Raw genomic sequence first — 24,070 nt, 5'->3', positions numbered from 1 at the left:
AATGGGTGCCAAAAAGAAGCAGCAAAACTGGATTGGCTTAGCTGATCAATGGTGACGTTGACATATAAAAGGATTCGGTGGATGTTGAGTATCAGGGTACCAGCCTAGGAACTCGTGTGTCGTGAGCCATGAATGCCTTCCACCTCGCGATTTTGCTTTCTACAGGTAAGTAAACAAATGAGTGTGTTTTTTTCCAGGGGGCAAGCAGGAGTTGAGTAAATGTATTTCCATAGTGTGCTTGTTTTGACCATGTTGATATAGTACCAGGGTTCTTGTGGTGCTATTTGGAGGAAGAAAGGTGACAGATATGACATATGAATGTATCATTTTTAAAGGTCAGGCGAAAACTGAAACGTACAATTTAAATCTAATTAATCCATTCCATTTGTGACCCGCTTTTAGCCTTGTTTTTAGCTCTGAATGAATGTATGGATGTTGTATTTTAATGCATATTTTACTCTGTTTTTTACTTAACTCTATTTTTCTTCACTGTAAAGCGTCTTTGAATATTATTATTATTATTATTATAGTAATATATTACTCTTTGGTTGTGCATAAAGATAATAATTTATTATTATTAATTATTATTATTATTATTTGTTATTATTTAAAATAAAATAAATAAATATATTAAATAAAATATATTTATTTTTATTTATTATTTTTTATATACATTTTATTTGTGTAAAGTACTTTTCAAAATACTCAAAGACGCTTTCAGTGAAGAAAAATAGAGTTAAGTCAAAAACAGAGTAAAATACGCATTAAAATACAACATCCATACGTTCATTCAGAGCTAAAAACAAGGCTAAAAGCGGGGCACAATTATTATTATTATTATTATTATTATTTAAAAAATAATAAAATAAATATATTATTTAAATAAAATAAAATATATTTATTTTTATTTATTATTTTTATATACATTATATTTGTGTAAAGTACTTTTCCAAATACTCAAAGATGCTTTACAGTGAAGAAAAATAGAGTTAAGTAAAAAACAGAGTAAAATATGCATTAAAATACAACATCCATACATACATTCATTCAGAGCTAAAAACAAGGCTAAAAGCAGGGCACAATTATTATTATTATTATTATTATTATTATTATGATTATTATTCCAGTCTCCCAAACATTGTTACTCGCCTTCTTTGGCAAATTGCTGTCAATCGCATATTTTTTGGCCCCATTGCGGTTTTTTTTAGCAGTATTTTTTTTTGTCATCTTTAACAGTGGCCGTGGCCTTCCAGTCTCCGAGCTCACACCAAAGGCGCAAAAGATCACTCGGGGACCTGAAAGGAATCATCCGATGCACCACAGGGAGATCATTTTACGCGTATCTCTGGTACGGCTGCTACTGTGGACTGGGGGGTCACGGCGAGCCCAAGGACGAAACCGACAAGTGAGTCCACATGCTTCTCAAGAAAACCTATCATGAAAATGAGATGTCCAAACCAAATATTTCTACTCTCCTTCTTGTGAGGGACTTTAACATAATTCCATCCACCTTGTGCCGACCTCACAGCCTGACGTTTAACCGTGATAAAACATACTGCATATTTTTGGGCTGCAGGTGCTGTCAAACGCATGACTGCTGCTATGAAAACGCCATAAATCAGGGCTGCTCTCCCGTAACGGACGACTACCAATGGACGTGTAACAATGGACGTGTTTCTTGCGGTAAGAACACAGTAGATAAACGTCTCGGGTCTCATCATTGGGAATTCTGATCAAAGGAATACACCTCAAATGATACAAAAAAAAAACTTTGAATGGATTTGGATGACATTTTCAGGAATTGTCAGTAATACGGAACAACTGATTAAATTTTAGGGGTGACTCGGATCACCGTCTGAATCCAGGAATTGTTTTGAAAGGATTTTTTAATATTCCGGGATCAGACCAATATGGACCAAAATTCATTCATTTTCTACCGTTTTTCCTCACGAGGGTCGCAGGGGGTGCTGGAGCCTATCCCAGCTGTCATCGGGCGAGAGGCGGGGTACACCCTGGACTGGTGGCCAGCCAATCACAGGGCACATATAGACAAACAACCATTCACACTCACATTCATACCTATGGACAATTTGGAGTCGCTAATTAACCTAGCATGTTTTTGGAATGTGGGAGGAAATCGGAGTACCCGGAGAAAACCCACGCATGCACAGGGAGAACATGCAAACTCCACACAGATATGGCTGAGGGTGGAATTGAACTCGGGTCTCCTATTTGTGAAGCCTGTGTGCTAACCACTTTGTACACCGTGCAGCCCCTAAAAGGTTTTATTTCCTTTTATTTACAAATTTGGGTAATAAGAGTCAATAAAATCAAAAGTCAATATAGGGGTGTTATTTCATGTCGAGAGGGCTCTAATAATGCTTAAATATTCATTCATTTTCTACCGCTTATCCACACGAGGGTCGCCAGGGTGCTGGAGCCTATCCCAGCTGTCTTCAGGTGAGAGGCGGGGTACACCCTGTACTGGTTGCCAGTCCAGCCAATCACAGTGCACATATAGACAAACAACCATTCACACTCACATTCATACCTATGGACAATTTGGAGTCGCTAATTAACCTAGCATGTTTTTGGAATGTGGGAGGAAACCGGAGTAAAACCCACACATGCACGGGGAGAACATGCAAAGGGCTGAGGGTGGAATTGAACCCTGGTCTCCTAGGTGTGAGGTCTGCGTGCTAACCACTCGACCACCGTGCCGCCCTATGGACCAAAATATGTCGGATTATTATTTTGGTGTGAATCACAATATGGGAGGAACTATGGTGCTGGGTGGAGGTCTGGTTTCTGGTATTTCCAATGACGGAAAAATCAGAACAGAATGTTTTGGCTCAGGCAACACCTGCTATACCTGCACAACAAGTCAAGGTGAAATACAAAAGATGATTATGACTTCATTGCTGTTTTAATTGGGTCATCAACAAACAACCACAGCAGCCTCTTTTCACCTTTATGTCTTCCATCTATTCTATCCATTGCAGACCACCTGAGCGGCTGTGAGAGAACTCTATGCGAGTGTGACCGGGATGCCGGCAACTGCCTGAACGCTGCCCCTTACATTTGGTATTACGCCTTGTGGCCAAATACATTCTGCCGATCCGGCAAAGAGTGTGATGTAACTGAGAGTCCACACCCTTTGTAGTCAATACACGCGTAAAAACAGCCCGGGTTCCTGACGTGACATTTTATTCCCTTAACAAATGTGTGGGAAACTGCAGGATTTGTTATTTTAAAATAACATTGCACCTCATTTTTCCGGTAAACAGGGAGTTTCCTTATTTACTTTGGGTTGCTTTTCCATTGCTTCTGTGTCCTGAATCAAATTACGGCACTGGGCTTTTCCATGATGACAACAAAGAAGCTGTTAGTCACAGAATAAACATGGATGGATTCTAGCAACGCTGCAGTGTTTTTTTTTCCCCTCAACTTACAACAACAACTTCAGTCTTTAAGGATGAGGATCTACTACATATAGTAGTCACTGACTGCCATGTACATACTTTGTATAGTCGTTCATTCATGAAATACGCAAACCCGCCATAAGATGGCGCCAGACTTAAACACAAGACAAGCAGTTTATTAACTTAACTATATCCAACTACAACAAATAATATAAGTTCAAGACTAAACACCATTTTCTTTATAGCTGCTGTGAGATACATTTTATAAGATTAAATAATCAATAATAAAGTGCTCGTTGCTGGGCAACCGTAAACTCCCAGCAAAAGGAAACAATCACCCATAATGCATAGCGGTTTTTTTTTCTTTACTCGCCAATTGTCGCTTTTTCTCAGCCCAAAAAAAGGCACGGACGGGGTTCGAACCCGTGATCTTCGGTTTACGAGACCGACGCCTTACCACTTGGCCACCGCGCCTGCGCGAAAATCGGTAGAAGTTAAACATTAAGTGCAGCGTTAATGTGATGGAATCGCTCATAATGAAAAAATATACATCCATCCTACATTTATATTTATTTATCAATGTTTACATATATTTATCCTTATTTTAAAATGTAAATCGAAAACTATTTACCATATTGACACATTATAAAAAAGGTATCTGAAAAAAAGGTTGTCTAATTCTCATGGGGTTTACACATCCAACCAACCAACCAACAACGCTGTTGCCGTGGGGATGGCGTCCACAGAGTATACTTCCACATATTCATGATCGGACCCATTCTTTCTGATCTACTGTATATGCGACCAATCAAACACATTGTCAATACTATTGAATGAGAAAGTGTACCCACACTTTTGGCTTCTTAAAGTACAAAAAATTGATAATAATATAAGTAAACAATATGTATTGTTTCTATATTTCTACATCTCAAGGTTGTCAATGTCTGTTTCTGGACGGCATTAGAGCAGAACTATGACGTCACCAACAACTTCAAAACATGCCATGTTGATACAAATACATATTGGCCTTATGCTAACATTCCATGTATATGATACCGGACAGACAATATGACAAACAGAATAACACAACTACAATAAATACTTCCTGACCAGACAGACAATAAGTCATCCGCTTATACTTCTGGGCCTTGCCAATATAAAATGCAATATTAAAATGCAAAAGCATCACAACTATTTCCAAGTGGTCATTGTGATGTGACCCCAGGCCAGAATCAGACATGCGGGTGTGAAATCCAGCTGAAGGGTAACCAGCTCATGAAACAGCACAGCTCCAAAAAAAAAGTATCATGACTCCATTGTTTTTTAAGTGTTTGTTAAGCTTTTAGCTATAAATGGGGAAACCATTCCAAGAAGAATGAAAGAATGATCCCAAATGCCGGGGAGAAAGAGATGCATTCAGGGACAACGATGACAATTGGAGGCTCAATCAAGGGCCTAAAAGCTGTTTTTTTGTAACAAAAACATTAGATGTGCAGCATGGAAGCCAATGCAGCATGTTCAAGATGCCCCCCTGTTGGGCGGCCCCACAAGACTGTTGATATAACGTTTTGATGTTGGGTAGAAAATAAGAACAACCCCCCCCACCCCGCCAATCCCAATCCCAACCTGCCGCCGACGTCCCCCACTACTACCAAGAGAGAAAGAGAGAGAGAGAGGGCTGGAACAGAGAAAGAGAGGGCTGCAAAAAGGAAGAACCCTCGACAGATGGACTCGCTGCTGATTAAAGATGGCGGCGGTCTTTGCCGCAGACCACGAAGGATGCCGCAGGATGCGTATAAGTCCAGCGGCGGGGAGAGAGGTCCACGACTGGGCGCCGTCAGAACGGAGAAACCCCCCAGCAGGAAAGCGAGAGCAGCAGGTAGGACGTCTGGTCTGGGAGAGGGTCTGGTCTCGGCGGTAGGACTAGTGGGTCCATTGTCTAGTCTTTAGTGTTGGTGCCATGCTGGTGCTGTTGTGTTTGGATGCTCATCAAAAGCAAAGCGCATCATTTGATGAGACCGATGAATGTGCATCCCATCAAAAGACCAAACCACTTCATTTCAGTGCAGTGTCTTCAATCTCGACGATGCACTTTCGCTCACATGTGGACCGCATTTAAACTCGATAAGTAACAACATCCAGTTAAATAACATAAAGTCCAGAATTCGCCAAATCCCCATGCACCTAATCCACTATGAGGCTTGCTAGTCTTGATACGAAGCCTGGACAAAAAACACCAGCAGGACTTCATCATATATTCTCTGACAGGCTTCTTCAAAGACAAAAACAAATATGAAATATGGTTTAGAAATATTAAAAGTGCACTTTTTATGCATTCCAACTCCTTAATCCAATGCATTCACATGCAATAATTCAATATTTGTGTGGAAATTGTAGGTTTTCAGCTTTAAAAACAAACCCAATTGTTCCTATTGTGAGCGATTTAAAATGGAGTCCATCTTTGTGTGTGCTTTCAGAATAGAAAGCGTTCCCCTAAACTAAAACATCTTCATGGGCTTTTGTTCATAAGAAGGTCCAGAGCGTGGAGATAAGCCTATTTTCATGCAAGGCCTACATCTAGGTCTCAATCCACCCTGACGCACAGAACAAAGGCCCAATGGGGGGGGCATGAAGTTGTCTGGTATAGCGCTGGGCGACGGAACGATGAGATACTCCAAATATCAGGAAGAGCCGGAGTGTTGACATGTCTCATTGGGAAATAAACTTATGTCAATAAAGTTTTGTCAAAAGGCTAGTCTATTAAACAACACCAGGATACTATAAAAACTAGAAAAGCACGACGGTAGATGATTCCCACAATTACTACGTCAATAAATGTGTTGCCTCTGTACCACAAACTATACCAAACCGATTGAGACGCTTTCTCAAAGTTATTCTCCTTTTCCAGGAACAGATGGACGGCAAACAACCACGACTACTTCACGGCTTTGCTGGACATTTCCGTTGAATGTGAAGTGGATTTTACAGTGATGGCAACCTAAAGTGTCTCAAAACGGTACAATGGAATCCATACTGAGTGGATGTACTGCAGGAGGATGCAGAGGGCAGCTGTTGACATGCGAGGTAAAATATGCATCATCTTATTAATAATTTATACAAGATGGGTTTATGGGGAATTGTTTCCCGTTTGTGACTCCAGAAGTTACTGATGCTTTGGGTTGGGTTTCGAATCTCGAGTGTCAATGGGCACTAGGACTGATAGTACAACAGTACAACATGCGCCACACAATTATATTGTGTATAGAAAGGTACATTTAACACCTTTAGAATCAGGTATAGAACTAAAAAAACGCCCCATCTTTGTTATGCTGCATTGCACAAACCAGCCAGTAATAAAAAAAAAATAGATTTTGTCTTCCTTATGCCAACATTGAGGCAGCAAACTAATTATTCTAGTACCAATACGGTGGGAAAATCAAATATCCAGCCAAGGTTTGCCTACATTTTCATACACAAAACACCCAGGTTTTATATTTATATAATTATAAAAATAGCTCTATGAAAAATTAATGTTAAGTCCCTAAAAAGTAATTAACTTATGGTGATGCATGCATTGAAAGGGAAAAATTAGCACCATCTGGTGGAGAGACATTTTTTAGAACAAATTATTGTCACCAATAATTCATTTATTTTCTACCACTTATCCTGACGAGGGTCCTCGCGGGGGGGTGCTGGATCCTATCCCAACTGTTTTCGGGCGAGAGGCGAGGTACACCCTGGACTGGTCGCCAGTCCAGCCAATCACAGTGCACATATAGACAAACAACCATTCACACTCACATTCATACCTATGGACAATTTGGAGTCGCTAATTAACGTAGCGTGTTTTTGGAACGTGGGAGGAAATAGGAGAAAACCCACGCATGCACGGGGAGAACATGCAAACGCCACAAAGAGATGGCTGAGAGTGGAATTGAACTCAGGTGTCCTAGCTGTGAGGCCTGCGTGCCGAACCACTCGTCCACCGTGCAGCCCCACAAATGTTTTAAAGCAAATTGGTTGCCAATGTAGTTTTAAAATGCATACCCTCTGCAAAATGTCACCGTTTATTCATTCAAAACAGTCGAAAACGGCTTGGAAATAAATAATTAACATACTTGTAGTAGAGAGCAGCGCCGGTAATTGCGTGTAGTGACCGCTAGGGGCGCCGCACTCCATGTTCCCGCAGACACACAGCGGAGAGAAGAGACAGCCATGGAGAGGCTGACAGCCACCGACTCTCTCTCTTCTCTTTGTTACCTTTAAAACTCTCGCCGTTCCCCCACAACTATGACACCGTCCGAGGCGACTGGTTCCGGTCCGGACGCTCGTCGTTACTCTCTGTGGGGACGAGAAGGTGAAGTATTTGTTGTCACTTTTTTTTGTTTGAAAGCTCGCTTGACAGCAGAGGAGATTGCGGTAGTCAGGGAGGGAGAGAGAGGGCGAGGAGGGAGGGATTTGTAGATATATTTATGTGGATATAGAAAGGGAGAGCAATATTTAAACGTATCTACCATCGCTTTGCTGCTGCGATTCCGATCTGGAAAAGTGCGTACAATACCCTGCGTGGGCTCAAAGACAGCGGAAGTGTTTGGTGATCGTCTTGTGGCGGCGCGGACTACTTTACGGCGGAGGTGGCGAGGACATGTCAGCGGGTGAACAGTGGCACAAAGTTGTGCACTTGTATATCAGTGTGCGCGTGTGTGTGTTAGTTTATTTGTGGTATCCCTCCCCCACTAGTCCGTTTTTGTGACGAGGTTACTTCAAAGTAGCCGGACGCTAATGTATTATATGGTGACATTTACGCAATGTATCTCAAGTATTTTGACATACAGTTATTCAGCAGGAGATTAACCGTACCTGTCAAATCAGGACCTAGACACACCTGTGGTCGTTGAACACCCAATGTTAAATATCAATGCGCCAATGGAACAGCTGGTCATGTAAATATCAATGCGCAAGGCAAGCTGCACGTGTGTAAAATCTGAGAAAGATAGGTTGAAAAACATGACTGCCATCACCCCAAAACGGGGCGGGACTTAGCAATTAAGTGCCCGTAAGTCACATTACCATTGGTCTAATGACTGTAACACTGAGGATATCTGTATTACATGTATGATATGACATGTCACCATGCTGAGTACTAAATATTTCATACTATAACAGATAAAACACTGAACCAGATAGTTTTTTAGTGTTTAAATGGAAGTAGCAACACTGTTCCAAAAACTGTAAACAATACTGCTTTCATAAAATGGTCAAAACAAGTAGCCATCATGCTGAAAGTCAATTTGAATGCTAGCACCTTGAGTAAAACCTGAATTTAAATAGCTTTCCAGACAACTAGCTCTGATGAGTAACAGTCTATAATCAGTGCCAAATGAACAGCTCGTGCTTGACCTCAATTACCCTTGCGATCAATAACACTTAACCACGTTAAATGCTTCCTAATGTAATATACTAGAGCGGTGTTTAAACACACAGCTTTTGTCACTGTTTACAGGTTTTTATCAATGTGTAAAATAATAGTGGCGTGTGCGTACATAACAGGAAGAGGGTGTGCCCCTAAGGACATTCCGCATCGATATTTCTTATGAAATATTTAATACAGCTCAAGCTGGAGCGTGTGCTAACCGAGGTTTCACTAAATGTGCATGGATGTGTCTTATTTGCCTGAAATGACATCTAATTATGTAAAATAAGTCGATATTTATCTGTAAATAAGACGTTAAGTTTCTAAAATGAGGCATGCATTGATGCAGTTATGATATTTTCAGACACATTGATGCTGTTAGTTAATGCTAAAAACCTCAGGTTAGTCTTGCATGGTGAAATACTTACACCACGCTGACTTAAAATGGAGTTGCTGTTTATCAATGTAATAATTTCATGTTTACTACTTCAGGCAGAACACTTTCTGGTTGGACAGGGGCTTAAGAGTTTGCGGCTGAGCCATGCAGTAACGTCGTGGAAGATTTAATTGTAAAAATGATGTATGACGTTGGGTTACAAAATTTAAGCATTGAGCACATGCGTTTATGCTGAATCTGCTTTCATGTTAATCTTTAGCTAGAAATTGGCCACTTGAGTGCTTGATGAAATAGCCCACTGTGCAGAATTGTAATAAAAGTAGTGGATACATGCTTATGACTGTGTCCTGAATGTTGGAACTTTTTAAAAGATGAGACTCATGGCTTATTTTTTTTTTTTTTTTATATCTCCCATGCTTGCAGGAGTTGTTTTGCTGCGGCTTAAGTAGCAGTCTGGATCTAATCATTGCGTTGTGTGGGTTTGACACGGACGTGCTATTTGGATGTTTGGACTATGAGCGTAAGCGACCAAGGGGCCTTTTTGGTGGACTTGGGCGGCGGCTTCAATGAGGATGCTCCCAGACCTCCAGTCCCGGGGGAAGAAGGCGAGCTGGTGCTCACCGAGAGCCGCCAGCACCAGCACACCGCTTTCCCATCTAAGAAGTGCGACGCGCCCGTCGCTACGCCACGACGACCTGACCTGGACTTGGGTTATGAGCCGGAGGGCAGCGCGTCCCCGACTCCGCCTTACGTGAGATGGGCAGAATCGCTTCACTCGCTACTGGATGACCAGGATGGCATCCATCTATTTCGGACGTTTCTCAAACAGGAAGCATGCGCCGACTTGTTGGACTTCTGGTTTGCTTGCAGCGGTTTCCGTAAGCTCGAAACCAGCAACGGCAACGACGAGAAGCGGTTGAAACTGGCTAAAGCCATTTATAAGAAATACATCCTGGACAACAATGGAATTGTGTCCAGGCAGATCAAACCGGCGACTAAATCTTTCATCAAAGACTGCGTGATGAAGCCGCATATCGATCCCGCCATGTTCGACCAGGCTCAGACAGAGATCCAGACCATGATGGAGGAGAACACCTACCCTTTATTCCTTAAATCAGACATATATTTAGAACACACGCAAACAGAAGGAGAGAGTCCCAAACTGTATGCCGATCAAAGTCCAACATCTGACAACGCCAAGAGTCTGGTGGGTTATTTGCCAACGCTGAACGAGAATGAGGAATGGAGATGCGACCAAGACCCGGAAGATAGGCCCGATTGTGACACCGCACCCAGCAGCAGGCTCACACAGAGGCTGTTCATGGAAACGCCACCGCCACCACGCACTGCTAACAGATTCCAGGATGAGTACAGGTAACTCCTCAAAGCCATCCAAGTCGGCTTCACTTTTCTTTCCTCTCAAAACTGCTGAATTAGAAATAACCCCCCTTTCTCTACCTCGAGAGCTGCCCGAAATTCGAGATGAAATGTGTGTAGCCGCAGATAAGAAGGGAAGACGGTGTGTGAAGAATCCTAAGTACTTCTGTTGAGATGATGTGAAGGCTGCAAGGGGAGCTTTCACATGTTGTGAGAAGCAGCCTTCTGGTTTTTTTGCGCTGGTACTTTGGGTTAAGTCTGCTTGGAGTTGGTACTAGATGGTACCGTTTCTAGTACCTGGTCAATCACGGTTCCAAGCATGCCGATCGGATAGCGTTAGCCAAAAGTCTCTTTAGCCAAATATTATTCATTCATTCATTTTCTACCGCTTTTCATCACGAGGGTCGCGGGGGTGCTGGAGCCTATCCCAGCTGTCTTCATGCGAGAGGCGGGGTACACCCTGGACTGGTGGCCAGCCAATCACAGGGCACATATAGACAAACAACCATTCACACTCACATTCATACCTATGGACAATTTGGAGTCGCTAATTAACCTAGCATGTTTTTGGAATGTGGGAGGAAACCGGAGTACCCGGAGAAAACCCACGCATGCACGGGGAGAACATGCAAACTCCACACAGAGATGGCCGAGGGTGGAATTGAGCTCAGGTCTCCTATTTGTGAAGCCTGTGTGCTAACCACTCAACACCGTGCAGCCCCTAAAAGGTTTTACTTCCTTTCGTTTACAAATTTGGGTAATAAGAGTTTAAAAGTCAATATAGGGGTGTTATTTCATGTCGAGAGGGCTCTAATAATGCTTAAATATTCATTCATTTTTCGCTTTCGCTTTTTCCTCACGATGGTCGCAGGGGGTGCTGGAGCCTATCCCAGCTGTCTTCTACACCCTGGACTGGTGGCCAGCCAATCACAGGGCACATATAGACAAACAACCATTCACACTCACATTCATACCTATGGACAATTTGGAGTCGCTAATTAACCTAGCATGTTTTTGGAATGTGGGAGGAAACCGGAGTACCCGGAGAAAACCCACGCATGCACGGGGAGAACATGCAAACTCCACACAGAGATGGCCGAGGGTGGGATTGAACCCTGGTCTCCTAGCTGTGAGGTCTGCGCGCTAACCACTCGACCGCCGTGCTGCCTTTACATTTACAATTGTTTTTTGTTCACGTTTTTGAGAGTCCACCGCAACATAGCTGACTGCCGGTACGATTTCCCTTCAAGTCCAGTTAGCGTTGCACCCTAAACTGCAAGAAAACTTTCTTCAAGTTTGTTAGTTTGCCATTTTTTTTTTTTTTTTTTTTGCAATAATAGCTTCACACAGGGAGGCAAGACAGCGAGTGAGCGCATGCAGCCACAGTCCGGCTGCAGACTGGCATCAAGAACACAACCACAGGCGTTTGCCGGAGATCAATATTGATAATGTTTGAAATCTCGGGAAAATGTGAGAGGGAGAACAAAAAAAGAAATCGGTCTGCCCTTCTTAACTGCTGCTGGGCTTCCAGCCATGTGCATCCACACTTGGGTGATGTATAAATAATATTAAAGAAACACATAAATAGAGTATAGTGCGCTATTACAAAAATCAATTACCTTAGCTCATATCTTTTAGCTTTTTTAATTCAACTCTTAACCTTTTTGTGTAGCTCTACTTCACCTTCCTTTCCCTGCAATTCCCTTATGTCCCCTTATTCTGTGCCGTGTTGTCTCCGTGTTGCATATATTTCCATTATTAAGGGCTTGCAGAAGCTAAAGGAATTAGCTGGTCACAGAGGTTTCACTTTGAGCCTCTTTTTTTTTTTCCTGGGAGCTTGTGCATTCTAAACAGGGAGGAAGCCCGGTCGAATGCTTTAGGGAGTTCCAATATGAATAAGAAGAGACGATGCCGAACATCTATAATTCATGTGTAGAAAAGCTTTGTAAGAAGTATTCTCGGCAACGTCAACTGCGGAGAATGTGAGCGATGTCAAATGAATCAGTCTCTAGATGCGCAACACTTTTGTCGGGTTGGTGGAATTTGCATGTGCAGTCACAAAACAGCAAGAAATGGAATTGGAATTGAACTCCGTCCGTGTGATAATGAAGTGTGTTTTCATGCTAGGAAGAAAACATAAGTACATAGTACACGGTCAGGCGCTATATCCTTATTGGCTCAGCAGAAAGGAGAGAACGTTCCGAGGGTGTTAGTTTTCAGTCGACGGCCGTCATTGAGCCCCACTGGGCTTCCTGTCAGCTGAGGTTCTGAAAGGGTGAGCGAGTGTGAAGGAACATTCTCAATTCTCACATCCCACACACTTCATGCTGACTTTGTCTGCTAAATGCGTAATAAAGCTCAATGCTCTACAATGTGCAGGTTTTGGGCTTGATTAAAAAAAGCAGTGTTTAATGGAAATGTTTCAATTTGAATCAAATATGTTTTAATTTCTGCGACTGGTCAATCCATTCATGATTTTTTTTGTGATTGCTGCGGCCTAAAATGCTTGAATTTGAGGCAGGTTTTTAAAAAAAAAAAGTTGCAAAGGTTTGAGGCTTTTTTTCAATAAGCATTTGATTTAATTAACCGGTTATCAGCGTTTTTTGTGACACTAAACACGAAAAAAATTGTACAAATGTAACATTCATTCATTCATTTTCTACTGCTTTTTCCTCACGAGGGTCGTGGGGGGTGCTGGAGCCTATCCCAGCTGTCTTCGGGCGAGAGGCGGGGTACACCCTGGGCTGGTCGCCAGCCAATCACAGGGCACATATAGACAAACAACCATTCACACTCACATTCATATCTATGGACAATTTGGAGTCGCTAATTAACCTAGCATGTTTTTGGAATGTGGGAGGAAATCAGAGTAAAAAAAAAAACCCACGCATGTACGGGGAGAACATGCAAACTCCACAAAGAGATGGCCGAGGGTGGAATTGGACCCTGGTCTCCTAGCTGTGAGGTCTGTGCGCTAACCACTCAACCACCGTGCCGCCCACAAATGTAACAAATTATACATATTTCATAAGGGTGTCACAAGACACTCAATTCACAAGACAAGTACAAAAAAAAGTCAATATATTGAAATTCACTAATTTTGATAGAAAACTAAGCGGTCCTAAGACAAACACCTGAGGCACACCTTTACCAGTATCCTTGACATGCACGATCAAGAGCCTACCAAGCTGCTCACCATCAAAAATATAAATCTAAAATATAAATATATCACATTTTTAATCCAACAAGTTGCCATGAACGGTCTAGTGGTTAGCGCGCAGACCTCACAGCTAGGAGACCAGTGGTCAATTCCACCCTCGGCCATCTCTGTGTGGAGTTTGCATGTTCTCCCCGTGCATGCGTGGGTTTTCTCCGGGTACTCCGGTTTCCTCCCGCATTCCAAAAACATGCTAGGTTAATTAGCGACTCCAAATTGTCCATAGGTATGAATGTGAGTGTGAATGGTTGTTTGTCTACTATATGTGCCCTGTGATTGGCTGGCCACCAGTCCAGGGTGTACCCCGCCTCTCGCCCAAAGACAGCTGGGATAGGCTCCAGCACCCCCGCGATCCTCGTGAGGAAAAAGCGCTAGAAAATGAATGAATGAATGAATGAATGAAATTCACAAATTTTGATGGAAAACTAAGCGGTCCTAAGACAAACACCTGAGGCACACCTTCAAGCTGCTCACCATCAAAAATCTAATTTAAATGTATCATGTTTTTATTCAACAAGTTGCCATTAATATAACAAAAGGGTCCAAATACAGAACTCTGAGGTGCACCTTTCTTTCTTCCAGACTTGCCCCCTGCCGGGAGCCCACCAACCGCTACTACGCCAACGCTGGCCATGCATTAGCTCCCGCCACTAGCGCCAACGACAGCGAGCAACAGAGTATGTCCAGTGACGGGGACACACTCTCCCTGACGGACAGCAGCATGTGCGTATTTAGCGTCTCCACATCAAAATCAATCAATCAACATCATCAAACATCCTGCGGCGTTGTTGTTTTCTTAAAGTTCATCAACTCCGAGTGTTGTTTATTCGCAGGAGGGTTCATGAAAATGTTGTTTGTTGCAGAGATGGCGTCCCACCCTACAGATACCACAAGCCTCATCGGCGGGAGATGCACGAGAGCGCTCGAGCAAACGGGCGCGTGCCGCTGCCTCTCATCCCTGTGAGTTATTCATGGGTTATATACACACCCCCCGCCACACACCCCACCCGCTACCCCATTTCCCTCTTGCTTTCTTTCAACTGTCTGTCTCTGCTGTGTTTCTTTCTGCGCACACGGACCTCTGGAGACGCCGCATATTTAAGACGTGTGTGTGTGTGTGTGTGTGAGAAAGGCCTGTGAGGGAGTGTAAGAATACAGCGGAAGAGAAGGCTGTCTAAACGTAGCGCCTTGCTTTGGGAGAAAGTGCGCCCAGCAGACAGGAACGCTCCCCCTGTGACAGTCTGATGCTTCCCCTGTGCAGCTGAGGCTGCCTCTCGCCAGCCCTAATTAGGCTGTCCAATCCAAATGAGCGAATCGACTGCATTTTGCAGGCGCTAATCCCCCCCATCATGTGTACCAACCAATTGACAGAGAATTAACTTGAGATAAAGAAAGAAAATCGAAAGTCACTCTTAAGTCCGATGGAGCAAAAACACTTTTCTACTCCATTTTTTTTTATTCTACATTAACCGGAACATGCTTTAAACATGTTGGGGATTAGCATAGTTACTATTTACTTTGTATTTTGAATGATGTCAAAGTTCCAAACGTACTACAGTAAACCTCGGATATATCGGACTCGGATATATCGGAAATTCGCTCACAACGGACAGATAAAAAAGAACCGATTTTTCTGTAATGCATTTCCAATATAAATTCATTGCATATATCGGATTTTTTATAACGGATTTCGCCTATTTCGGACAAAATCTCCAGTCCCGTTCCAATGCATTTCCATTAAATGTCCCTCGCATATATCGGATGGCCGCATCGTGGCGCTCCGATTCGCCGAATCGTGACAGGCCGCTATACGACGTCATTTGCAGCGTTTGCAGCATTGCCTGCGCGTCCAGGTTAATTGGAAACATAGTCAAGGAAGTGCCTTTTTATAACGGATAAAATCCGATTTACGCATATACCGGATATAAATCCGATATATGCGTAAAACGGACATTTTCCGGTATACGCATATAACGGATTTCGCTTATATCGGACAAAACCAGTGGGAACAATTGAATCCGATATATCCTCTATTTTCAAGCACATATTTTGACGCTTGAAAATAGAGGTCTACACGGCTGTGCTTTTCTTTGGCCGCCCCGCCCCACAGCCGTGGCACGACAGCCACAGTCGTCCACAGCCGTGGTGAGATTTGAGCGGCCGAAATGACCTCTTTTCAGCTCATTCATTCATTCATTCATTTTCTACCGCTTTTTCCTCGCGAGGGTCGTGGGGGTGCTGGAGCCTATCCCAGCTGTCTTGCGGGGTACACCCTGGACTGGTCGCCAGCCAATCACAGGGCACATATAGACAAACAACCATTCACACTCACATTCATACCTATGGACAATTTGGAGTCGGCAATTAACCTAGCATGTTTTTTTTTTTTAAATGTGGGAGAAATGTGGGAGAAAACCCACGTGTGCACGGGGACAACATGCAAACTCCACACAGAGATGACCGAGGGTGGAATTGAACCCTGGTCTCCTAGCTGTGAGGTCTGCGCGCTAACCACTAGACCGCCGTGCCGCCCTCTTTTCAGCTCAAGATAGTATAAATTATGTGAAAAATATGATATAAGGAAGGATTATGGACAATATAGGTGACCTTTCAAGAAACAAATGAGGCTATCAATATTTTTTTATATTAGTTTTCCATAGCCGTGGCCATGTTCTTGAGATTTCTTCAGCCCGCCCCGCCCCGCTAGCCGAGGAGTCCGGCCAGCCACTCCCCGTGTAGACCTCTACTTGAAAACACCGTTCTCAGCTCAGCATTTTGTTACTGGTTTCATTTTCCTTGTTGAGTCAGAAGAAAAACAAAATGAGTGACATACCAAAGTCCTGACGTGAATCCCATGGAGATGCTTCAAAAAGTGCTTCATGCCGGAAAAGCCTCTTAATGTGGCTGAACTGCAACAATCTTGCAAAGATGAGCGGGTTAAACTTCCTCCTCAGCGCTGTAAGAGACTCATTGCAAGTTATCACAAACCCTTGATTGCAGTTGTTGCCTTTGCACATTTGCCACACAAGGCTGTTTAGCTGTTCAGTTATTGGCTATTCTCTGAATTTGATGATCTGAAATGTTGACGTGTGACAATCAATAAAAGGGAGCGATGCGCTTGTGATAAAAAGGATATCAAATCTCTTATGATTGGTTCTGCTGTCTTTTTCCCAGCGCACAAACAGGATTCCTAAAGACATCCACGTGGTGCCGGAGCGCTTTGCCGCCGACCTGATCCTCCGCCTGGAGGGCGTTCTACGAGAGAGGGAGACAGAAGAGCGACTGGAGAGACTACAACTGGTATGTCTGTCCATTAGCTGCAAAAAAAAAAAAAAAACTGTGTGCGTTTGTTTTGATAATTGAAGCCCGTGTGTCGCACGTGGTCTCAATGGTAAGCGTTGTATGGCGTGCAGTCGCCGGCACCTTTAGACGGCTAGTTTATTCTAGTATGTCCTGCACTAGATGCACCGGCCAATGTCTGCTGGGCTTCAAGGTTTTCAAATCAGCCTGGCATGAAATGAAATTAATGAGGCCAGCTATTAAGAGTAGGCATAAAAAAAAAAAAAAAAAAAAACACATGAATCACTTGGCGTCACTTGCGTCCTCTGGCTTTGTGCACGAATCAGATGGAGCACATGCGCGCTCGCCGGCTTGTAAACGGAGGATCAGCGCAGCGGCCGTTTGAAGTCGACTTGAACGGCGATGAAACAGGAATGGAATTTGCCTTAGTACACGGTGCCAAGTGTTGGTGTTGGTTTTACGTTGTGCTGCCTTTTCTGGAAGCACAATAAGAATACTGCAGGGTGCCTACCCTGCTCAACACACCTCCACTCAACCATCGTTCCGCTGCCCTTACTCACCTCAGGAATAATTATTGTCTTCTTGGGTTTTGTCTCTCTGCAAAGCAGGAATCCTTACTGGTGATGAAATGCTGACATCTTCTGGTGGAAAGCAGTACAACACATTTAACTTGTCATTTTTGTGTGTGACCCACAAAAGGGAGCGGAAGGTGATGAAACGGATACGTCAATTGGAAGTGATCATATGCAGAATTCCAACTACGCCGACTACTTCCTGAGGGACGCCCACGAGGAGAACCCAGAGAGCATCCTGGACGACCACGTTCAGCGCGTCATGAAGACGCCAGGGTGCCAGTCGCCGGGAACAGGACGACATTCTCCAAAATCCCGTTCGCCCAATGGCTTCCCAGCGGTTAAAGGGACGACGGCGCCGTCCTGGGGTAAATATACGTCCAGGCATGGTCTCAAGGGAGAGTCTGGCCACAAGGCTGGAGCCGGGAAGCTCAAAGAGCAAGTGGAGTCACCGTGGGGCGTGGACAAGTCTCGCATGTTTGCGGATGGCATCGGATCTACAAACATGGACTATGCAACTTATGGGTATGTTTATTGATCCAAGTTCAGTCATGGAATGTTTTCCGTCCTGCTAACAATGCTTCCCCTGCGGCACAGAAGCAAAGGAGGTCTGCAGTGTCGGCGAGCATGTAAGCGTGGGGAGGAGGCGCCAGGTCCTGGAGATGACATGGAGAAGAACCAGAAGATTCTATTGTGGCTGATGGAGGGGCAGAAGGAAATGATCCGACACAAGAGGAGCCCGTATGGGTGAGGAGAAACACCTACTCTTCTCATGGTTTTCAGGTTTCCCCGGAATTTTTTTGGAAGTACAGTACATCCCCCGAACATTCACAATTCAGCATTTAGGACCCTGCAAATATGCAGATTTATGGCCAAAAAAATTGTGTCTTGGGGCGGCACGGTGGTCGAGTGGTTAGCGCGCAGACCTCACAGCTAGGAGACCAGCGTTCAATTCCACCTTCGGCCATCTGTGGAGTTTGCATGTTCTTGACAAACGGTGGGAAAGTGAATGAATATTTAAGCATTATTAGAGCCCTCTAGACATGAAATAACACCCCTATATTGACTTTTAAACCCTTATTACCCAAATTTGTAAATAAAAAGGAAATAAAACCTTTTAGGGGTGTACGAGTGGTTAGCACACAGGCTTCACAAATCGGAGACCCGAATTCAATTCCACACTCGGCCATCTCTGTGTGGAGTTTGCATGTTCTTGACAAAACGGACAAAACGGTGGGAAAATGAATGAATATTTAAGCATTATTAGAGCCCTCTAGACATGAAATAACACCCCTATATTGACTTTTAAACCCTTATTACCCAAATTTGTAAATAAAAAGGAAATAAAACCTTTTCGGGGTGTACGAGTGGTTAGCACACAGGCTTCACAAAGAGGAGACTCGAGTTCAATTCCATCCTCGGCCATCTCTGTGTGGAGTTTGCATGTTCTTGACAAACGGTAGGAAAATGAATGAATATTTAAGCATTGTTAGAGCCCTCTAGACATGAAATAACACCCCTATATTGAATTTTAAACCCTTATTACCCAAATTTGTGAATAAAAGGAAATAAAAACTTTTAGGGGTGTACGAGTGGTTAGCACACAGGCTTCACAAATAGGAGACCCGAGTTCAATTCCACCCTCGGCCATCTCTGTGTGGCGTTTGCATGTACAAAAGTGAAACATTCAAGTCATAATGGTATTTCCATATTTCTTCCTCTATTTCAGTAGCACCATGGGATCGAAAAAAGTTCCTGGCCACACTGGACCCCATCCCAGCTCGGCGTGGGCCGACGTGCAGCCATCACATCCTTTCATCCAGGATCCCACCATGCCCCCCAACCCGGCCCCGAGTCCCCTCATCCAGCTGGAGGAAGTCCGGCGGCGTCTAGAGGAGGAAAAACTGAAGTCTGGAGTTCTTCAACCCAAGCAGAGGTGAGCGGACGTCCACGTCTCCTCCGTCCCCCCCCAGTTTCTCCCCCTTCCAAACAGAGTGAAGGTGGTGCTTGGGTTCATCAGTGGCTTGTTGGCTCTCTCAGGTATGTGATGGAGGTCATCCAGCGGGGTCGCACTGCGGTCAGGCCTGCACTGGTCCCTCCGCTCGGCGTGGTGCCCGCCGTTTCAGACTGCGAGCTCTCCGAGCCCGAGTATGTCCTGTTGTGTGCTGTCCCGGTTTAATGCCTTCATTCCCCCCCCCCCAGTCACCTCATCTTCAGTACTTTCATCATTAGCAGGGACCGTGTTTACATGACTTCATTGTTGCCTGAGAGGCTGCATGTCCGCTTTTCACCAGCAGATGGCGCTCAGTGATAGTGTTAGAATAGGACCATTTAATATTATATTTAAATTGAAACCTATAATGCATGGTTTGTTGTTTGATTATATACCTAAATAGTGTTTTTATTCTAATTTCAGACACAAAGCCGCTACTAAAAAGCAAGCATGCGACAACACCACAGTGGCGTATTATTTTTGCGGGGAGCCGATACCGTACAGGACGTCCGTCAAAGGGCGGCTGGTGACGCTGGGCCAGTTTAAAGAGCTGCTGACCAAGAAAGGAAACTACAGGTGAGGCGGATGTCGTGTGCATCCACGTTTATGTTATTATTCCACGAACTACAAATGCGGTCTTCTTCCTTTAAACAGGTATTACTTCAAGAAGGAGAGCGATGAGTTTGACTGCGGCGTGGTGTTTGAAGAGGTGCGCGAAGACGATGCCACGTTGCCAATATTTGAGGAGAAGATTATTGGAAAAGTAGAAAAAATCGACTGAAGAGCGAAGGAAGGAAAGAAGGAATTGTTACGTCGACTGAAGGTGATGAGGAAGGAGAAAGAGAAGGTGAAAGAAAAAGTGCTGAATATTTTGTATAGTACTTTCTAAAGTAAAACACACTTTTTTTTATAAATATGTATTGATACCAGATGTGTACAGTTTGTAGTAACAAATAACTACATTTTATATCTATTTAACTATTTAAAATGATTCATTTGCAATCCTAGCGAAAAGCCCCCCTGCCCCATGAAGACGATCACTATCCTTTTTTATATATTGTATTTATTTGTTTTTATTTTAAGTAATTTATTTGGTGATATTTTAGCAGCACTTTTCTAATGTTTTTTGTGTCATTTGTCATTTTTTTAATGTAATGACATGTTTTGGCCACTACGGTGGCGCTGTTTCCATTCAGGTTTTATTGTAATGAGATCATAATTTGGATAGAAAATGATTCTTTATTGGCTATTTATGACACCCAATTTAGCACAAGTGGTAGTAAAATTGTGAGAAATGTAGATTTAAATATCTATGCAAGCTGCTGTCAAATAATAGTTTGATTTCCTGTTATGTGTCAAAGATGGCGTCATGGTTACGTTACGTTACATTATCACAGCATTTGAGCTAAAGTCTTCCAGCGGAAAACCTTATGTACCTTGAAAATTGTTGACTTTGGGTGCCTAAATCCTCAATTTGGTGCCTGGCGGGGTTGGAGAAGCAACATGTCCCATTTTTACTCTGGGGTGCCCCCTGTAGGTGTGAAGCGGAACTGAGCCAAGATTATAGTGTTTTAAGAAGCTAATGAATGTACACGAATTTATTTTGTACTGCGATGTAATGTTAATTGCTAGCACTAACGCAGCCCGGAGTGAGTGTCCTGGCTGGTCCACCGGTTCATATTAGACCAAGGTTGCCACGGCAACAACAGAGCCACATCGCTTCTTTTTTTTTTTACCAGGCAGTGTGGCGTCTGACATTATTATTAAAGCAGGTGAAATTGTTACATATTGTTGCTTTAAATAAACAGCCCCTTTCATTTATTATATTTATTATACTTTGGAAGTGCTGCTTATTACTGCAAGAAGTCAGAAAATAGATGCTGTTCTTTGCCGAGGTTTTGTACGGCTCATATATTTGCTGCAGTTGCTACTGAAGGACGTGTCACAATAAAAGCATTACATAAGCGGTACACCTTGAGATATTACGTATGCGTACAGAATGTTTTCAGTGCTATCCATTATGAGCTATAATAATAATAATATATTCAGCTATGTGAGTACACAATTTCTGTTGTTGACATGTTTTTGTTTGAAAAGTAGACTAGCGCATTTTCTTTTGAAAGTCCCAAAAGTCAGTCAACTATGTGAAGTAAAATCATCAGAGTGCCTTTAATAGTATTAATATCATTCAGATGGATTGTTGCTGTGTTTGTATGTAAATATGTGCAACATGAACATGTCATCAACCAGCAGCCCCGATCAGCAGATTCACAACAAAAAAAAAAGTGAAAACGGTACCTGGACAATAAATACATGCAATAAACCAACACAACCGTCTGGAGTCTTATTAACACATGGAAATGAAAGCGCCAGTTTGAGGGGATGCTACAGGATCTAAGGTATTTCACTGTTCTACAACAACAGTCATTACCGGCAACGGCAGTCACTCATGGTCATGGACTCACCTGGAACCAAAGAGGCTAAATCAGGGGTGTCCAAAGTGTGCCCCAGGGGCCTGCAGCGAAGAAAAAACTGTAAAAAAAAAAAAAAAAATTAGCACAAATAATTAAAATAGAAAAAATAAGATGTAATTTATGCAATGTTGTAATAATGAGGGAAAATATTTAGTAGCATGAACATATATAGAAATACTAAAGATTTAAATTGGGATATTAAACAAAAACATCAAATAAAGTGAGCAAGTGGTTAGCGCTGAAGCCACACAGCTAGGAGACCCGAGTTCGATTCCACCTTCTCTGTGTGGAGTTTGCATGTTCTCCCCTGTGCATGCATGGGTTTTCTTCCAAAAACATGCTAGGTTAATTAGCAACTCCAAATTGTCCATAGGTATGAATGTGAGTGTGAATGGTTGTTTGTCTATATGTGCCCTGTGATTGGCTAGCCACCGGTCCAGGGTGTACCCCGCCTCTCGCCCGAAGACATAGGCTCCAGCACCCCGGCAACCCTCGTGTGGATAAGCAGTAGAAAATGAATGAATATTTAAGCATTATTAGAGCCCTCTAGACATGAAATAACACCCCTATATTGACTTTTAAACCCGTATTACCCAAATTTGTAAATAAAAGGAAATAAAACATTTTAGGGGCTGCACGGTGTACGAGTGGTTAGCACACAGGACCAGGTTCAATTCCACCCTCAGCCATCTCTGTGTGGAGTTTGCATGTTAATTAGGTTTGGGAAAATGTTACAATATGGGAATATAGTCAAAATATTACAAGAGGAAGATGACAGTTGAAATAACTAAAATAACCCTGAAACAACCCGTCAATCTATGCATGATGATGATGGCTGTTGGTTGCCATAGCAACGCCATGACTGCCAAGCTTGACAGTGACACGTCGGTTTGAAATGTGACTGAGGGACGACAACATTGTTCCCTCATAATATGAAAAATGTTGTACATCAATCTTGTATCTACAACAAAAACATATTTAAATAGCTAACTACATAAATAATGTTTTAATAAATTATAAAAAATATTGTTGATGCAGTCACTAAAAAAAACAGGTATCTTAAATAATGCTAATGTAGCCATATTTATTTACTACACTCACCAGTATAAATACTGTACACTGAAATATTTTAATCAATCATCCATGTAAATATATAAACAGGCTCTTCAACAAGACTGTATTTATACTGTATTTAAGAAAAAAAAACACATATATGTAAACCCGAGAGGAAAGGACTGACGTCAACCGCAAAGAACAACACTCCCATTTGGAAAAATTCATCCTTTGAGAGGAAAATTGGTTGTGCTTCACGCAAACACACACACACACACACACACACACACACACACATTAACATGAGGCCAAAGCACATAATTGAGGTAGCACGTACATACACAGCATAACACAAATATATAGAGCTTTTTTTCATTAAAAGTAGCCATCATTTCACAGCTTTTAAAAATATACATCTTTAAAAAAAACATAACACTAAAGAGAAACATGCTGTTAAATGTATTTATAAATAAATCATCCGTAACCTGAGCTGCACTGCATGCTTGACACAAAGCAACTGGAACAACAACAACAAAAAAAGTGAACCGCTATATTACATACAGTACCAACATGCTTTGTAAATAATTGTAACATGTTTCATGTTATGCAAGTTATTCTCATACACGTAGTACTACAGGTAGTACTAGTAGTGGACCAGATTGTTGTATAGCATTTCTCTCTCTCCCACTATGAGTATGGTTAAGTGTTCTTTGTAATCCCCCCTCTTTATTCCCATTATGTGAAGTAGTGACTCTCTATCCCAAATAAAGAGCTACTTCAATTCAAGCAGCTGAAGCTCCTTGGTCCTACTCTACATCGACACGTGAACGCCACAGTACTTCAATAAGCTAC

The 24,070-nt window shown here is 42.8% G+C and overlaps 3 protein-coding genes and 1 non-coding gene across 7 annotated transcripts in view; 2 read left to right on the top strand and 2 right to left on the bottom strand.

The window, feature by feature from the left end:
* Nucleotides 1–24,070, bottom strand: part of zc3h7a (zinc finger CCCH-type containing 7A) — a 51,575-nt gene that overhangs the window by 26,701 nt on the left and 804 nt on the right. Inside the window, exons 2-4 of the mRNA XM_058048256.1 lie at nucleotides 22,157–22,223; nucleotides 16,660–17,081; nucleotides 7,541–7,763 (exon numbers count right to left, since the gene is read on the bottom strand). The gene's annotated coding sequence lies outside the window, so the exon portion shown is untranslated. The remainder of the gene's footprint in view (nucleotides 1–7,540; nucleotides 7,764–16,659; nucleotides 17,082–22,156; nucleotides 22,224–24,070) is intronic.
* On the top strand, nucleotides 101–3,372 carry LOC131102754 (phospholipase A2-like). The gene is made up of 4 exons (XM_058048272.1): nucleotides 101–165; nucleotides 1,237–1,405; nucleotides 1,577–1,683; nucleotides 3,003–3,372. The coding sequence occupies exons 1-4, from the start codon at nucleotides 129–131 to the stop codon at nucleotides 3,161–3,163; spliced, it is 474 nt and encodes a 157-aa protein (XP_057904255.1). The 5' UTR covers nucleotides 101–128; the 3' UTR covers nucleotides 3,164–3,372.
* On the bottom strand, nucleotides 3,825–3,896 carry trnat-cgu (transfer RNA threonine (anticodon CGU)). Its single transcript has one exon. It is a non-coding gene; the product is annotated as a tRNA-Thr (tRNA).
* Nucleotides 5,115–22,506, top strand: axin1 (axin 1). 4 transcript variants are annotated; one of them, XM_058048258.1, is made up of 12 exons: nucleotides 5,115–5,301; nucleotides 6,331–6,506; nucleotides 9,656–10,606; nucleotides 14,409–14,549; nucleotides 14,690–14,786; nucleotides 17,001–17,126; nucleotides 17,826–18,223; nucleotides 18,296–18,445; nucleotides 19,428–19,634; nucleotides 19,739–19,846; nucleotides 20,115–20,267; nucleotides 20,346–22,505. In XM_058048258.1, exons 3-12 carry the CDS (start codon nucleotides 9,747–9,749, stop codon nucleotides 20,470–20,472), a joined length of 2,367 nt encoding a protein of 788 aa, XP_057904241.1. In that variant the 5' UTR covers nucleotides 5,115–5,301; nucleotides 6,331–6,506; nucleotides 9,656–9,746; the 3' UTR covers nucleotides 20,473–22,505. The 4 variants fall into 4 exon arrangements, with proteins under 4 accessions (XP_057904241.1, XP_057904242.1, XP_057904240.1 ...); XM_058048259.1 differs by lacking the exons at nucleotides 5,115–5,301; nucleotides 6,331–6,506 and adding an exon at nucleotides 7,318–7,779 and having other exon boundaries at nucleotides 18,299–18,445; nucleotides 20,346–22,506; XM_058048257.1 differs by lacking the exons at nucleotides 5,115–5,301; nucleotides 6,331–6,506 and adding an exon at nucleotides 7,322–7,779.

This window comes from Doryrhamphus excisus, chromosome 15 (genome assembly GCF_030265055.1).
Source record: "Doryrhamphus excisus isolate RoL2022-K1 chromosome 15, RoL_Dexc_1.0, whole genome shotgun sequence".
Lineage (NCBI taxonomy): Eukaryota > Metazoa > Chordata > Actinopteri > Syngnathiformes > Syngnathidae > Doryrhamphus > Doryrhamphus excisus.
This window is presented reverse-complemented; position numbering and strand designations above follow the sequence as displayed.